At 37.8% G+C, this 17,661-nt stretch overlaps 1 protein-coding gene across 1 annotated transcript in view; it reads right to left on the reverse strand.

Annotated features, from left to right (window-relative positions):
• LOC133420388 (uncharacterized) overlaps window positions 1-17,661 on the reverse strand; it is a 49,864-nt gene that overhangs the window by 11,456 nt on the left and 20,747 nt on the right. Inside the window, exons 11-16 of the mRNA XM_061710077.1 lie at window positions 17,528-17,635; window positions 13,402-13,504; window positions 10,199-10,298; window positions 5,900-5,939; window positions 5,764-5,815; window positions 4,861-4,972 (exon numbers count right to left, since the gene is read on the reverse strand). Of these exons, the coding sequence (XP_061566061.1) occupies window positions 4,866-4,972; window positions 5,764-5,815; window positions 5,900-5,939; window positions 10,199-10,298; window positions 13,402-13,504; window positions 17,528-17,635 (510 nt within the window). The 3' untranslated portion in view covers window positions 4,861-4,865. The remainder of the gene's footprint in view (window positions 1-4,860; window positions 4,973-5,763; window positions 5,816-5,899; window positions 5,940-10,198; window positions 10,299-13,401; window positions 13,505-17,527; window positions 17,636-17,661) is intronic.

The following is a 17,661-nucleotide window of genomic DNA, read 5'->3' on the forward strand; positions in this document are numbered from 1 at the left end:
ATATGCACTTTGTTTACACTTTAATTATGTAAAATATATTTCTTCAGGATCTTTTCTTGAAATTTCTAGTTTTTTTTTCAAATTGTGTAAGATACTTTTAATATAATTTTACAAAGATAAACAGAAACAAGTATGTTTTTTTTATATTTTGCTTTTTTATAGGAAATTTAATTAAAAGCAAAATCTTCTTATTACATCCGAGAGTGTTTTATTTGTGATTTAGAGATTTTTACAGTACAATTAAGTGTATTTATTTTTAAAAATTGGCGCGGATATTTACGCCAGTGTGCCGAAAAAGTCACCACTTCTTTTTTAACTGTTTTACTTTGTCACTATCCTCGTATTCAAAACAGAAATTCTCCGAATAAATATCTTCTATCATCTTTTTTAGCAGTGATATTTTTCCTGCGAAAATATATAATAGTAGTCAGTTAATAAAAATAAACAACCGTCTACAAAGAAATAAAATCGGCAAATGCATTCTAGAAAACTAAAAACATTTCAAAAACTGCTCTATTTGTGGAATAACGATGGATTTGTAGAAGAAATATATTATCGGATATGCTGCGATTCATGGCAATTATTTATGCCTTCCTTTTTAGTAAATTCACATTTCGGTTTTTGCGTTGGAAACTTCTCGCGGGCCGCATGAAAATCTCTCTCGAGCCGTATTTGACACCCCTGGACTAGAGGAACTGGACACGCCCCCAGTGATGTCGTAGAGGAACGTTTCAGGAACTACAGGTGATGTCGTCGGAGAGCGCGTCGGTCTCTCTACCTCCGCGGTTGGTTCTTTGTGAGCGTATGTAAATGAGGGGGAACGGTTCCAGCATGCGGGTGTTTGGTGTTCCAACATGGAGTTGGGACTCGGCCCTTCAGAACCGAGAGCTCTGCTGAGAGTGGAGCACAACAATGTGAAGGAAGCCCTGGATTGAAAGAGTGAAAGGATGAAAAGTGGCACAGCTTGTTCTTCTCTGGACCAAAGCCACCGGACACACAAACCTGTGGACGTCTCAAACTGTTCCCACCAACTCCTCAACGTTTCACCGCTTTCTGTTTTTTTTGCACTACTTCAAATGTAACTTCATTTAAAATTGTTTTTTTTTTTCTTATTTTGAGGAAAATAACTTTTAGAAATGTAAATACAGCGTATGAATCTGGTTCTCTCTGCTGGCAGAGGTTTTAAAAAGTCTTTAAGAGCCCCTAAAAGACCAGCAAAGACAATGTTTTCCCCCCACTCCCTGAGCTCTGGTAATCTGGTAAAAAACCTGGTAATCTTCCTGTACAGATGCTAGGGGTGTAACGATACATTAATCTCACGATACGATACACGATATTATAGCAGTATCTTTTTAAAAACCTTGCATGAGGAACATATGACTGGAAAAAATTGTCTTTTTTTGAAAGACACAAAATACAAAACAATACTGTGCATTTGCCCTAATGTTACAGTTTGTAATGCTTTATAACTGTTTAAGTTTTAAAGAGAAAGCCAGGCCAACCATTTTCCACAAACTGAACTAAAAGTAAATGTCAGGTTTGCATTATGGATCTTCAGTTTCATACAAGTAATAATATTTAGACACAAACTGAATAGTTTCTCTCATGTATGATTTGACTTTTTTCTTTTCCAGAAATTTAACAACTAAAATTAAATAAATAAATAAAAGTAAATAAATACATACAATCATCAAAAAAATCATAAAAAAAGATTGATTCATGCTCACCTTATAAGTGTAAGAGATTTATTTTTGTTAATTCAGGGTTGATTATTTTATAAATATATTCTTTATATTCTGATGTAAATCAGGGACTATAATGACACTAGTCAGTTTATCTGTAGTGATTAGTCAGTTTTAGATTGGGCGGAGTGATACGCCACAGTACGGCACTAGGTGCTGTGTTGATGTTCTAAAATCCTACACTGTTGAGGGACATTAAAGTACACTGGAACTCAGCAGAAGTTGTCCCGTGTTTATCCTACTCACCACCCCAAAAAGGTTTAATTTAATAAGGTAAGGCTTAACTCTACACCAGCCTTACATAAGTAAAAGTTCAGAGCTCAAAACCTGCAAGAGTCCCATGATCGGGACCAAAACGGTACTAGTTTCTTCTGAGCGGAGGAAGATTTTGGTCCGCGGGTCGAGGCGCGGCCGTTACTAGTCAACACAATAGATTAATATTAATAACCCAATATCGCGATACAGTTTGTCACCTCCACGACACGTTTCGTGGCGTTTTTGTATCGTGAAATTTCGTGGCACGATATATTGTTACACCCTAACAGATGCTGAGAAGCCCAAAGGTTCTTCCAGCTCTGCAGGATCCCCCGTGAAGAACAGCTGAACATCTTCTGTAATGCTTTAAAACAGGCGTCTGCAACCTGTGGCTCTAGAGCCGCATGCGGCTCTTTAGCGCCGCCTTGGTGGCTCCTGGAACTTTTCAAAAATGTTTGACCTTTTTTTTCCTTTTTTTTCTTTTTTTTCTTCTCTTTTTCTTTTTTTCTTCCTTTTTCCTTTCTTCGAAATTTTGATTTTTTCCTGGCCATTTCGACTTTTTTCTCGAGATTTGGACTTTTTTCTCGACATTTCGACATTTCGCCTTTTTTCTCGAGATTTTGACTTTTTTCTCGACATTTCGATTTTTTTCTCGAGATTTTGACTTTTTTCTCAACATTTCGATTTTTTTCTCGAGATTTTGACTTTTTTCTCGACATTTCGATTTTTTTCTTGACATTTCGACTTTTTTCTCAACATTTCGATTTTTTTCTTGAGATTTTGACTTTTTTCTCAACATTTCGATTTTTTTCTCGAGATTTTGACTTTTTTCTCGACATTTTGACTTTTTTCTCGACATTTCGACTTTTTTCTCAACATTTCGATTTTTTTCTCGAGATTTTGACTTTTTTCTCAACATTTCGATTTTTTTCTCGAGATTTTGACTTTTTTCTCGACATTTCGACTTTTTTCATCGACATTTCGACTTTTTTCATGAAATTTTGACTTTTTTCATCGACATTTCGACTTTTTTCTCGACATTTCGACTATTTCCTCGAGATTGACTTTTTTCTCAACATTTTGACTTTCTTCATGAAATTTTGACTTTTTTCATCGACATTTCAACTTTTTTCATCGACATTTCGACTTTTTTCTCAACATTTCAACTTTTTTCATGAAATTTTGACTATTTCCTCGACATTTCGACTTTTTTCTCAACATTTTGACTTTTTTCATGAAATTTTGACTTCTTTCATCGACATCTCGACTTTTTTCTCAACATTTCGACTTTTTTCTCGAGATTGTACTTCAACAATAATCTCGACATTTCGACTTTTTTCTCGACATTTCAACTTTTTTCTCGAAGTGCATAATGAAAAAAATCTTCCCCCAGTTATAACTAATATAGATACATACAGCATGTGTTTCTTCATTCTAATTCTGATACAAGACTTTTCATTTTTTGCGGCTCCAGACATATTTGTTTTTTGTGTTTTTGGTCCAACAGCTCTAAAACATGTTGGGTTGCCGACCCCTGCTTTAAAAGAAGAGCCATTTCAACCTCATTGGAAACATTGAAAATTCCAACTGATCCTTGGAACCTCCTTAAGAACTATCTGGGCCACCTTAAAAACCTTGACCTGCTTGGAGAACAATGTCCGCCTCTGGGAGGACCTTATAACCCTCCAGTGGCAGTAAAACCCGCCTGAGGCCTGTGAACCCCTGAGGAATTCCAATAACTTCTTAACTGCAGTCCCAAAGCAACAAAAACATCCACAAGGAAATCCTGAAGGACCCGGACCTTGCAGGCCTCAGGGCTCCGGGGAACCTCGTCAATATCCAGAGATCTAGGTTTTTATGCACCAATACTGACCACAAAATGAGCCCAGAACCTTTCATAGATCCACTGGACCACTGGCTCTTTCTCTAGGACCTTTGTAAACCACTCGATCCATACGGAGCCTTTAGAACCTCCTTGAAGATTCTCAAAGACCCACCAAGTCCCTTTCTGGACTGTAGTTGTATAATCAGTACTCGAGTTGTAAAATAAATTCAGGGGGGATGGTGGATTTTATAGATAATTTCAGATAATTAGTGCTGATTACAAATAATATAATATATTACAAATAATAGCAGTGACCAAAACACCTGCAGAAATACTGCAGGAATGACATAGCAGCAGTTAAATGCAGCCTTCTGTAAGCTTTAAATATCCACTGGGCTTACATCAAATACATCAAAACACAACAATAAAAAACACTTTTCTGAACTTATCAATATGACTCTGTCCTTCACAGGATAAGTAAAATGGATCACTGTAAAAACTCACAATCTTAACAAGAATGTCTTATTTCTAGTTAAAATGTCTCATTTTAGTAAAAAAATCTCATTACACTTAAAACAAGACTCATCACTGGAAAAAACAACAATTTTCACCTGTTTCAAGTAGATTTTCACTTAAAATAAGTAGAAAAATCTGCCAGTGGAACAAGATTTTTTTGCTTGTAATGAGAAGATAAATCTTGTCCCACTGGCAGATTTTTCTACTTATTTCAAGTGAAAATTTACTTGAAACAGGTGAAAATAAATCAAATAAGTTATTTTTCTGGTGATGACTCTAAATGTTGAAATAGCAGTAAAACCACATTCATTGATGAAATGACATAAGGGATGGAAAGGAGGGATGACAGTTTTACAGGGGGGATGATTTGGACCGTTTTTATTTCAGGGGGGATGATTTGGACCGTTTTTATTTCAGGGGGGATGATTTGGACCGTTTTTATTTCACGCCGTCCCCCCTCATCCCCCTCAACTCCAGTACTGTGTATAATAATAGTAGTAGTAATCCTGCACGCTGGTTCACCTGGTTCAGCTTCGTCCTGGGCTGAAGTGTGAGCGGCTCCGTCCTCTCCAGGTGTGTCTGGTCCCACGTCTGCGAAGGAGTCGACCAGCTCCCCAGCGATGTGAATGTCCACCTGCCCAGACGTTAACATGCTTTAAAGGGTCATTAAATGTGTTATTAATTAAACAAATGTGTTATTAATTAATTAAATGTGTCATTCATTAATTAAATGTGCCATTAATTAATTAAAATGGGAATGAAATATATAATTAATTAAATTTTTCATGAATTAAAATGGGAATTAAATATATCCTTAATTAATTAAATGTGCCATTAATTAATTAAATGTGCCATTAATTAATTAAAATGGGAAGGAAATATATCATTAATTAATTAAATGTTTCATTAATTAATTAAAATTGGAATTAAATAATAATAATAATAATAATAATAATAAATTGTATTTCTAAGGCGCCTTTCTAGGCACTCAAGGTCGCCGTACACAACATGTACGGCAAAGAATCATTAGTCATTAATTAATTAGAATACAATTAATTTGAAGTAAAAACATACAACATTTAATTATTTCAGTATTTAATTAATTAATGACATAATTAATGACACATTTAATTAATTAATTGATTCCCATTTTAATTAATTAATGATACATTTAATTAATTAATGATATATTTCATTCCCATTTTAATTAATTAATGATACATTTAATTAATTAATGATGTATTTATTTATTTAAATTTTGGCACTAAAAAGCCTCCATAGGTATGTTCCCTAAGTAAATAATTTCAAAACTAAAATCCAGCCAGTCAATTATTGTTCTAATTGATTGTTCTAAGTGATTGTGAATATTTCCACACAAACAGGCACTAAAGAGCGGGTACCAACAACTGTGGACCTGACACTGACCTTCAGCTCCGACTTGGGGTGCAGGAAGAAGAAGGGCTTGAGGACGGGGGACCTGTGGACCAGAGGAACCAGAGGACAGTGAGGCTGCTGGAAAACACACCAGCCTGTGCTGGGGATGTGGTGCGTCCAAACTCACACTCGGGGGCGTCCGCCCACGATGCCGGTGAGACCCGGAGCTGCAGGGACCACAGAACACACGTGTTTAAGGTCCTGCAGGAGCAGCAGCTTCCTGTCACTGACGGCTACAAATCAAGCCAGAATTTGAGTATCTGCCGATCCTGATTTTTCCCAATCCGATCACTTTTTTTGGCTCCCGATACATTTCCGATACTTTTTCCCGTTCAGATACATTTTGGCAATGAATTAAAAAAAAAAAAAGGACTAAAACTCAAATTATCCCAAGTTTCTTTTCTTGTCCATTGGAGAAAAACATGGACATACAGGACTGTCTCAGAAAATTAGAATATTGTGATTTTCTGTAATGCAATTACAAAAACAAAAATATCATGCATTCTGGATTCATTACAAATCAACTGAAATATTGCACGTCTTTTATTATTTTAATATTGCTGATCATGGTTTACAGCTTAATAAAACTCAAATATCCTATCTCAAAAAATTTGAATATTCTGGGAATCTTAATCTTAAACTGTAAACCATGATCAGCAATATTAAAATAATAAAAGGCTTGGAATATTTCAGTTGATTTGTAATTAATCCAGAATGTATGACTTTTTTTTTTTTTATTTTATTACAGAAAATAAAGAACTTTATCTCAATATTCATATTTTCTGAGACAGTCCTGTTTATTTTAACAAAGCTTATCAGCTCTGATGCCACAAAATGTAAAAACATGAAATTGTAAACTAAAACAAAAAGTGCACAATAGTGCAATAACAAAAATAAATAAATTAAACTTCAAAAGAGGTAGTTGAACGACATCCAGTCAAACTCACAAACACAAGAAAATTAAAATACTTTTTGGCTTAACCTTAGTGCAACATTCTGAATGGATGAAATGAATAGCAGCAGCTTAATGAACATGAACAGATAGAACATTTCACAATTCAAACATGGAAACCAAGTTAGTTTTGCTTACTTCGCCAGCTAGAAATGCAACAGATATATAAAACGATTTAATATATATTGAAAACATTAATAACCATATTACACCAGAAAACTGGACCATATTACATCAGGAAACCGGTCTTTGTACGTTTTGAACGTATAGAAACGTAATTCTCGTCAGTTACGTGAAATAAGACCTGGAAACAGGCATTTCACTGCAAAAACTCTTACCAGGAATATTTGTCTTATTTCTAGTTAAAATGTCTAATCTTTAGTCAAAAAATCTCATTACACTTAAAACAAGAGTCAATACCAGAAATATAACTTGTTATTTGACAATTTCCACCTGTTCCAGGTAAAATTTCACTTGAAATAAGTAGAAAAATCTGCCAGTGGAACAAGATTTATCTTCTTATTACAAGCAAAAAAATCTTGTTCCACTGGCAGATTTTTCTACTTATTTTAAGTGAAAATCTACTTGAAACAGGTGAAAATTGTTGATTTTTCCAGTGATGAGTCTTGTTTTAAGTGTAATGAGATTTTTTTTTGACTAAAATGAGACATTTTAACTAGAAATAAGACAAATATTCTTGTTAAGATTTGGAGTTTTTGCAGTGTGTGGCGTAGAATTGTCAAATTGGTTTAATTCACCGTATGAATTGTTACAGATTACTTTTGTAATACTGTATTTGACTCGGTCTTTGTACGTTTTGACCGTATAGAAACTCAATTCTTGCTTTTCTAAGAATGAGATGAACCTGGACTCTACTGCCCTTACTGTTTAACAACTTGTGCTTTTTATTATTTTACCTCTTTTCTTATCATTTTATTTATTTATATTTACTGTATATGGGTCAATGACGAATAAGAATTTTCAACAGGTCCATTTTAAAATAATAAAAAAAGAATATCTATTGCAGTAGTTCAAACATTAAGAATGTTGTGTAAACAGAAATTCATATAACATTTTTAAATTAAGTGATTTCAGAGTTTTTTGTCAAGATGAATTGGCTCTAGCCTTAAAAAAGGTCATGTGTTGCAACCATGATTCATATTAAAATTAATTAATTTCCTTAACATCTTGACATCTTTTTTATTTTTACAAGTTTTTAGTATTATACAAAAATGGTTGTTTTTTTAATGGTTGCGCCACATGATATTCCATAAAATGGGCATCAGTCAAACTTTGTTTGTATATTATGATGGAAATATAAATACAAATGTGTTGTAATCTTACACACTACAAGATACTTGGGAAATCATGCCAGATAGGGCAGAAGATTGATTTAAATATATTTAGAGTGATTTCAAAAAAAGTTTTCAAAACAAGAGTCATGGTCGGACATTTTGAATCTTAACCCTTGTACTGTCTTTGGGTCAAAATGACCCAATTCTTCTTTCCTTCTGCCATGGTCTCTCCTTCCTTCTTCCTTTCCTCTTTTCCTCCTTTTTTACTCTCCTTTACTCCTTTTTCTTCCTACCTCCCTTCCATCATTCATTCCTTTATTACCTTCTTTGCTTTTCCTTCCTTATTTTCTCCATTCCTTCCTTCTTCCCTTCTTTCCTTCCTTCCATCTTTTCTCCTTTCTTCCTTCTTTCCTTTCTTCCTTACTTCCTTCTTTCCTTCCTTCCATCTTTTCTCCCTTCACCCTCCCTTGACCTAAAGACAGCACAAGGGTTAAAATAACAACAGAATCCCAAATAACTAGTATTTTTTGTAAAATTCAAGTGAGTCCATATGTGTATGGAGGATTCTTTGTGCCAAAATTAAATAAATAAATACATTATTAATTCATTAAAATGGGAATTAAATATATCATTCATTAAGTAAAAGTTTCATTAATTAATTAAAATGGTAATGAATTAAATATATCATTAATTAATTAAATGTGTCATTAATTAATTAAAATGTGAATGAAATATATCATTAATTAATTAAATGTTTCATTAATGAATTAAAATGGGAATTAAATATATTATTAATTCATTAAATGTGTCATTAATTAATTAAAATGGGAAGGACATATATAATTAATTCATTAAATTCTTCATTAATTAATTAAAATTGGAATTATATGTCATTTATTAATTAGAATACCATTTTAAGTAAAAACATATATATAATTTTTTCAGTATTTAATTAATTAATGACAATTAATTAATTAATGACACATTTAATTAATTAATTAATTATTTAATTCCCATTTTAATTAATTAATGATACATCAAATTAATGAATGATATATTTAATTCCCATTTTAATTAATTAATGATACACTTAATTAATGAATGATATATTTAATTCCCATTTTAATTAATTAATGATGTATTTATTTATTTAATTTTGGCACTAAAAAGCCTCCAAACATGTGGGAGAGGTAGTTCATATATCTGGTATTTTTTTTATCCATTTAAAACTTTTTTTAATTGAATAAAAATCAGTTTTTCAGAAATTATAGGCGTCACGTCATTGACCCATTTACTTGTTGATGTAAAGCCCTTTGATGACCCTGTGTTGAATTGTGCTGTACAAATAAACTTGCCTGTCCTCACGACCCCTGGACGGCGAGGACGGCGAGGACGGCGGAGTGGGAGTCGGGGAGAGTTCAGGCCGACACGGCCCGGCCGGTCGTGACTGAGGGAACCCCCGCCCTCCGATCCAGCTGCAACATCTGGACCAGCCAGCTCTCCGTTTCCTTCAGTAAACACGCTGCAGCCGCTGCAGCACGGGCCGTTACTCTAATCTCCACACGGCTCAACGGACATATCTCAGACCTGTGCAAGTCTAAATATTTACACTCAACTCATTTGGTTCACATGTGAGTTTTATTTAGCTCTGAGTGTTGACTCACGTCCGAGGCCGAGGAATCAGAGAGTAAACCCTCTTTTTTCCCGTTTCACCGACACGTGTCCGCTTAGATCGAGCTGCTGCTTTCAGCCCTTTTACATTTAGTCTTAGTCTTTCGGACGAAAATGCTTATTAGTTTTAGTCACATTTTAGTCATTTGTCTCAGACTGTCTCAGAAAATTAGAATATTGTGATAAAGTTCTTTATTTTCTGTAATGCAATTAAAAAAACTAAAATGTCATACATTCTGGATTCATTACAAATCAACTGAAATATTGCAAGCCTTTTATTATTTTAATATTGCCTATTATGGTTTACAGTTTAAGATTAAGATTCCCAGAATATTCACATTTTTTAGATAGGATATTTGAGTTTTCTTAAACTGTAAGCCATGATCAGCAATATTAATATAATAAAAGGCTTGCAATATTTCAGTTGATTTGTAATGAATCCAGAATGTAAGGTTGTGGGTGGAGGTTTGTCGTAGCGGTAAAGGTTGTGGGTGCAGGTTTGTCGTACCCATGCCGGTTCCTGCAGGAGCGATTTCCCTGGCGAAGAACTCCAGAGCTTTCTTCTGCTTGTGATGGACGGCCATCCAGATCACGGCCTCCCTGGAGTCCTGAAAGACACAACACCTGGAGGTCAAATACGGCTGACGGGGGTTCAATCAATCAAGCAAGCATCAAGAATCATGATGTCAACATGATGCTACATGAACGAGGGATTATCATATAAAGACTGTTATGAACATGAAAGGAGCCCAAACCAAAGCTGCTACTCCAACCTGCTTATACTAGATGTCTATTGTCTGCTGTGGTTGTTTATATGTACTGTATTTGTTATTTTTACTGGTACAACGTATATATTATGTAAAAGAAAGAATAGTATTCTGTAATGTCAAAATACAAAAAAATAAAGTTTAAAAAAAAAAAGAAGAATCACCTGTTGGATAGGTCTTATGATCAGTGGAACATCTGTTTTCATTCACATTGCAATTATTTATTAAACACAAATTTCAGCCAATACGGGCAATGCTAAGTACCCAATAACTCAACAGTTTTATCAGCAGTAACTATGAAAATAGTTGTATGTTGAGGTTTTTTTTACCCAAAACCATGTCCCAGACTTGGTTCTTTTAGGGGGGACAGTTCTTTGAGGGGACGGTTCTTTTAGGGCAGTGATTCCCAACCTGTGGGCCGCAGCCCCCTGGTGGGCCGCGGAGGTATTGCAAGTGGGCCGCCAAATCATTTCCAAAAAAGTATGATTTTTTTTTTTTTTGGGGGGGGGGGAATATAATTAAATAAAAATATACAGAATAATGTTTTAATTGTTAAAACTCAGTTATGGCTAAAATGATATTAAAAATGTTTAAATATTTTCATTATTTTGTTTTGTTTTCCTTCAAGTATTAGACAAGTGACAAGCAAATGAGCGATAGGAACTTTTGTTGTTATCGGTCGGACCACTTTGCAGCGGGACTGCATTGCACTTATTTACGTTTGATTCTGATACCTGAAAGTGGAGTATAAAGATGGATAGCTGGCTAGCAACAGGGAGAATTAAAAAGTTCGGAGGTGGGCCGCGAACATTTTTGAGACATAAAAGTGGGTCCTGAGTTGGAAAAGGTTGGGAACCACTGTTTTAGGGGACGGTTCTTTCAAGGAGCGTCACCTCCTCACAGCCCCCCCAGGTGCATCCTGGGAGTTTGTCCGAACCCTTCTGAGCTCCTTCATGCTTGATGAGGAGAATGAAGGAGGACGGTGGTGGAAAAGAAGGACAAACAAGAGGAGCAGAGGCTGGAGGACGAGTGTTGTCCTCTGACCCCGAGCTGCTTCTGCTAAAGAGAGTGAATGTAGGGCAGGAGGGATGGACGGAGGGCTGGAAGGAGGGATGGACGGAGGCTCCGTGTCCAATCAAGAAGAAAAGGGGGACAAAGGCGAGTTCAGAGGCTTGAAACAGGATTAAGACCCGTCATGACCCGGTTCTGGTTCAGAACACGGTTCAGTCCAGAGGGAGGACGGAGAGAAGAGAAGAAAAGAGGAAACAGCAGGAACATGTAAATCAGTGGTCCCCAACCTTTTCTGTACCAGGACCGGTTTAATGTCTGACAATATTTTCACGGCACAATCTAAGGGTGTAGCTGATAAAAACTAAATAAAATGACAAGATCGGCATTAAAAACTGTGGTATTTTCTCTATAGTAATAATAAAAATAATAATAATAATAATAATAATAATAATAATAATAATAATAATACATTAATAATACATCATTTTTGATAAACTAATAATGGAAATTATAAATTACCTTTAATATGAGTATTTATATCGATGTGTTTTTATGTTTGTTTTCTCATTAACGTTATTTAAAGCCAGGCTTTTATTTTATTTGTTATATATTAAGGAGACTGAGATTTAGTGCTTTTATTTTGAAGGCGTCTCACCGAGACCTCGTAAACATCCGGCGCTTTGGACTTTAACAGTAAAAGTTTAACGGCAGTAGAAAGTGTGTCTGAAAGACTAAACTAGTGTTGGGAATGCTAAAGTGGAGTCTAACTGACACAAAAAGAACCATTGTGAACCATCAGTTTGAGAGTCATCCATCATCAGGGGATGATACAGAAATTATTTTTTCCTTCTGTGCGGCCCGGTACCAGATGACCCACGGCCCGGGGGTTGGAGATCACTGATCTAAATGACATCTGAACAGAAGATAAACATACCGTATTGGCCCGAATATAAGACGACCCTGATTATAAGACGACCCCCTCTTTTTCCAAGACTCAAGTTTGAAAAAAGATTTTTTGAACACCAAATTCAATTTAATACAGAAAATAATTACAGTACATCTGAAACAAATGATTATAACAATATATTTGAGAGGAAAAGCATGTTATTTTGCCTCATTCAAATCATCATCTTGAAGTTTGCATCATAACTTCTCCTCAGCTGCCGGTTAAACTGCCAGTCTTCCACCCACTTTTCTCGTTTCTCCACTTTCTGTTATCTCTTCTCTTATTTTCTTCTCTTTTCTTTCTTATACTATTTTTTATTTTTCTTCTTCGTGACAGGGGTTCGCTTTGGCCTGGGGAGTTAAATTCAGCATTCACTTTAAAGATATCTGGCGCCATCTAGCGTTGTGAATGGGTATAACGTCTAGACCCCGAATATAAGACGACAACCACTTTTTCAGTCTTATTTCAATGCAAAAAACCTCGTCTTATATTCGGGCCAATACGGTATGTACACATGAAACAGTCAGGACAAATAAAACCCTTCAGATCCTGGTCCAGGTCCTGGTCCCTGGCTTGGTTTTATATAGCTCCCTTCAAGGCACCCAGAGCTTTACAGAGACCATTATTCATTCATACACATTCTCACTGGTGGTGGTAGCTACGTTTGTAGCCACAGCTGCCCTGGGGCAGACTGACGGAAGCGTGGCTGGCCATATCGCGCCTAACGGCCCCTCCGACCACCACCAAACATTCATACATATTCACACGGGGCAAGGTGGGTAAGGTGTCTTGCCCAAGGACACTACGACAGCAAACTGGGACAGAGCGGGATTCGAACCGCCGATCTTCCGATCATTGGACGACCCGCTCTACCACCTGAGCTACTGCCGCCCAAACGAGGCCCAAGGGACCTGGTTTGCTCCAGTGGGCGTTACCTTGGTGAGGGCCAGGTGGGCGTTACCTTGTTGAGAGCCAGGTGGGCGTTACCTTGTTGCGGGCGTTGGATCCGTACGTGTCTTCCGCGCCGAGGACCTGCACGTTGACGGAGCTGAAGTCGTCCAATCCCAGCTGCCCGAACATGCGTCTCGTCCTAACAGACGACAGGAAGGAGCTTTGATGGTTTCAACTTAAAAGCTTGGCGGTTGATCGCTACTCTCCACGTCACCACGAAGGAACTCTCAGCTGCAACCGCTAAATTCCGCTAAATTCACCACAAACGTCTAGCTGATTGTTTTGTTCCGATTCAGGGGCCAAATCGATACAGTTGTTACGTTTTTGGTTTGTGGGGGTTTGTGTTCACAAGGCAACCGTCTGTAGCGGTTCAAAGCTGATAACAAATGCCATGAACCAACTGTTCTCTCATTGGTCAGAAATGAACGCGGAAGGAGTTTCCTCTTCTGTACCGCGGGAAAAACAACAATGGTCATAAGCCCTTTCACATAGAGGGCGCAAAGCGCAGAACAAAGTTCTCAAATTTGTTCTTGACTTTTTTCTTAACTTTAACACAACCTTGATCTGTCTTAAAATGTCTTCTGTGAAAAGGTAAGCATCTAAAATCACCTTTTTCAACACATTTTAGACAAGTTTAGACTAGTAGGTCATAGTTTGAGGATATACTTTGTAATTAATTACACAAAGAGCCTGTTAACTGTTTGTTAGCATGTTAGTTAGCGTGGTAGTTAATTATTAGTAATTTTCCCCAATAGTATTTTTTTTCAACACATTAATCTCATCCACCATAACCTTGAAAAGTTCCTGCATCTCTTTTTCTCCTTCTCCATGTTTAGTGAGTGACTGACGGTTAAACTACCTATAAATGTTGTTTGTTGGCGCGTGCAATGCAATGACATATTTTAAGAAGTTCTTAAGTAGGAAAAATAAGAAATTCATAAGAAATGACAGTTCTTAAGACGGTTCTTAAGAAAATATTGAGGAATTGCACTTAAGAACTTTCTTATGAACTTCTTAATTTTAGATCTTAAGACATTTCTTAACCCTTGTACTGTCTTTGGGTCAAAATGACCCAATTCTTCTATCCTTCTTTCCTCCTGCTCTCTCCTTCCTTCTTCCTTTCCTCTTTTCCTCCTTTACTCCTTTTTCTTCCTACCTCCCTTTCGTCATCTGTCCTTTATTACCTTCTTTGCTTTTCCTTCCTTCTTTCCCCCGTTCCTTCCTCCCTCCCTTCTTTCCTTTTCTCCCTTTCTCCCTTCCTTCCATCTTTCCTTCCTTCCATCTTTCCTTCCTTCCATCTTTTCTCCCTTCCTTCCTTCTTTTCTCCCTTCCTTACTCCCTTTCCTACTTCCTTCCTTCTTTTCTCCCTTCCTTCCTTCCTTCCTTCCTTCTTTTCTCCCTTCCTTCCTCCCTTTCCTACTTCCTTCCTTCCTCCCTTTCCTACTTCCTTCCTTTCTCCCTTACTTCCTTCTTTCCTTCCTTCCATCTTTTCTCCCTTCCTTACTCCCTTTCCTACTTCCTTCCTTCGTTCTCCCTTCCTTCCTTTTTTTCTCCCTTCCTTCCTCCCTTTCCTAATTCCTTCCTTCTATTCTTCTTCCTTCCTTACTTCTTTTGTTTCCTTCCTTCCATCTTTTCTCCCTTCCTTCTTTTCTACCTTCCTTCCTCCCTTTCCTACTTCCTTCCTTCTATTCTTCTTCCTTCCTTACTTCCTTCCTTCCATCTTTTCTCCCTTCCTTCCTCCCTTTCCTACTTCCTTCCTTCTATTATTCTCCCTTCCTTCCTCCCTTTCCTACTTCCTTCCTTCTATTATTCTCCCTTCCTTCCTCCCTTTCCTACTTCCTTCCTTCTATTATTCTTCCTTCCTTCCTTCCTCCCTTTCCTACTTCCTTCCTTCTATTCTTCTTCCTTCCTTCCTTCCTCCCTTTCCTACTTCCTTCCTTCTATTCTTCTTCCTTCCTTCCTTCCTCCCTTTCCTACTTCCTTCCTTCTATTCTTCTTCCTTCCTTACTTCCTTCCTTCCATCTTTTCTCCCTTCCTTCCTCCCTTTCCTACTTCCTTCCTTCTATTATTCTCCCTTCCTTCCTCCCTTTCCTACTTCCTTCTATTATTCTCCCTTCCTTCCTCCCTTTCCTACTTCCTTCCTTCTATTATTCTCCCTTCCTTCCTCCCTTTCCTACTTCCTTCCTTCTATTATTCTCCCTTCCTTCCTCCCTTTCCTACTTCCTTCCTTCTATTATTCTCCCTTCCTTTCCTCCCTTTCCTACTTCCTTCCTTCTATTATTCTCCCTTCCTTCCTCCCTTTCCTACTTCCTTCCTTCTATTATTCTCCCTTCCTTCCTCCCTTTCCTACTTCCTTCCTTCTATTATTCTCCCTTCCTTCCTCCCTTTCCTACTTCCTTCCTTCTATTATTCTCCCTTCCTTCCTCCCTTTCCTACTTCCTTCCTTCTATTATTCTCCCTTCCTTCCTCCCTTTCCTACTTCCTTCCTTCTATTATTCTCCCTTCCTTCCTCCCTTTCCTACTTCCTTCCTTCTATTATTCTCCCTTCCTTCCTCCCTTTCCTACTTCCTTCCTTCTATTATTCTCCCTTCCTTCCTCCCTTTCCTACTTCCTTCCTTCTATTATTCTCCCTTCCTTCCTCCCTTTCCTACTTCCTTCCTTCTATTATTCTCCCTTCCTTCCTCCCTTTCCTACTTCCTTCCTTCTATTATTCTCCCTTCCTTCCTCCCTTTCCTACTTCCTTCCTTCTATTATTCTCCCTTCCTTCCTCCCTTTCCTACTTCCTTCCTTCTATTATTCTCCCTTCCTTCCTCCCTTTCCTACTTCCTTCCTTCTATTATTCTCCCTTCCTTCCTCCCTTTCCTACTTCCTTCCTTCTATTATTCTCCCTTCCTTCCTCCCTTTCCTACTTCCTTCCTTCTATTATTCTCCCTTCCTTCCTCCCTTTCCTACTTCCTTCCTTCTATTATTCTCCCTTCCTTCCTCCCTTTCCTACTTCCTTCCTTCTATTATTCTCCCTTCCTTCCTCCCTTTCCTACTTCCTTCCTTCTATTATTCTCCCTTCCTTCCTCCCTTTCCTACTTCCTTCCTTCTATTATTCTCCCTTCCTTCCTCCCTTTCCTACTTCCTTCCTTCTATTATTCTCCCTTCCTTCCTCCCTTTCCTACTTCCTTCCTTCTATTATTCTCCCTTCCTTCCTCCCTTTCCTACTTCCTTCCTTCTATTATTCTCCCTTCCTTCCTCCCTTTCCTACTTCCTTCCTTCTATTATTCTCCCTTCCTTCCTCCCTTTCCTACTTCCTCCCTTCTATTATTCTCCCTTCCTTCCTCCCTTTCCTACTTCCTCCCTTCTATTATTCTCCCTTCCTTCCTCCCTTTCCTACTTCCTCCCTTCTATTATTCTCCCTTCCTTCCTCCCTTTCCTACTTCCTTCCTTCTATTATTCTCCCTTCCTTCCTCCCTTTCCTACTTCCTTCCTTCTATTATTCTCCCTTCCTTCCTCCCTTTCCTACTTCCTTCCTTCTATTATTCTCCCTTCCTTCCTCCCTTTCCTACTTCCTTCCTTCTATTATTCTCCCTTCCTTCCTCCCTTTCCTACTTCCTTCCTTCTATTATTCTCCCTTCCTTCCTCCCTTTCCTACTTCCTTCCTTCTATTATTCTCCCTTCCTTCCTCCCTTTCCTACTTCCTTCCTTCTATTATTCTCCCTTCCTTCCTCCCTTTCCTACTTCCTTCCTTCTATTATTCTCCCTTCCTTCCTCCCTTTCCTACTTCCTTCCTTCCTTCCTTCCTTCTATTATTCTCCCTTCCTTACTTCCTTCCTTCTATTATTCTTCCTTCCTTCCTTCCTTCCTTCCTTCCTTCCTTCCTTCCTTCCTTCCTTCCTTCCTTCCTTCCTTCCTTCCTTCCTTCCTTCCTTCCTTCCTTCCTTCCTTCCTTCCTTCCTTCCTTCCTTCCTTCCTTCCTTCCTTCCTTCCTTCCTTCCTTCCTTCCTTCCTTCCTTCCTTCCTTCCTTCCTTCCTTCCTTCCTTCCTTCCTTGACACAGCACAAGGGTTAAGATTGTTCTTAAGAACATATTGGTGAATCCGGTTCTTTAGGGGGAAAGGCTCCCTGTTCCGGAACAACTGCTCCAAACGGGACAGGTGTGAAACCCTCAGACGAACCTCCTGATGATGCTCTCCGCCGTCCGTCTGGCCTTCTCCACCGCTCTGGGCCCCCCCGACCGGACACACGGCCGTGGCCCTGAACCCGTCCATGTAGGTGGCACACACCTGCAGGAAGAGGAGGTGTTTACTCC

Source organism: Cololabis saira, chromosome 20 (genome assembly GCF_033807715.1).
Source record: "Cololabis saira isolate AMF1-May2022 chromosome 20, fColSai1.1, whole genome shotgun sequence".
Classification (NCBI taxonomy): domain Eukaryota; kingdom Metazoa; phylum Chordata; class Actinopteri; order Beloniformes; family Belonidae; genus Cololabis; species Cololabis saira.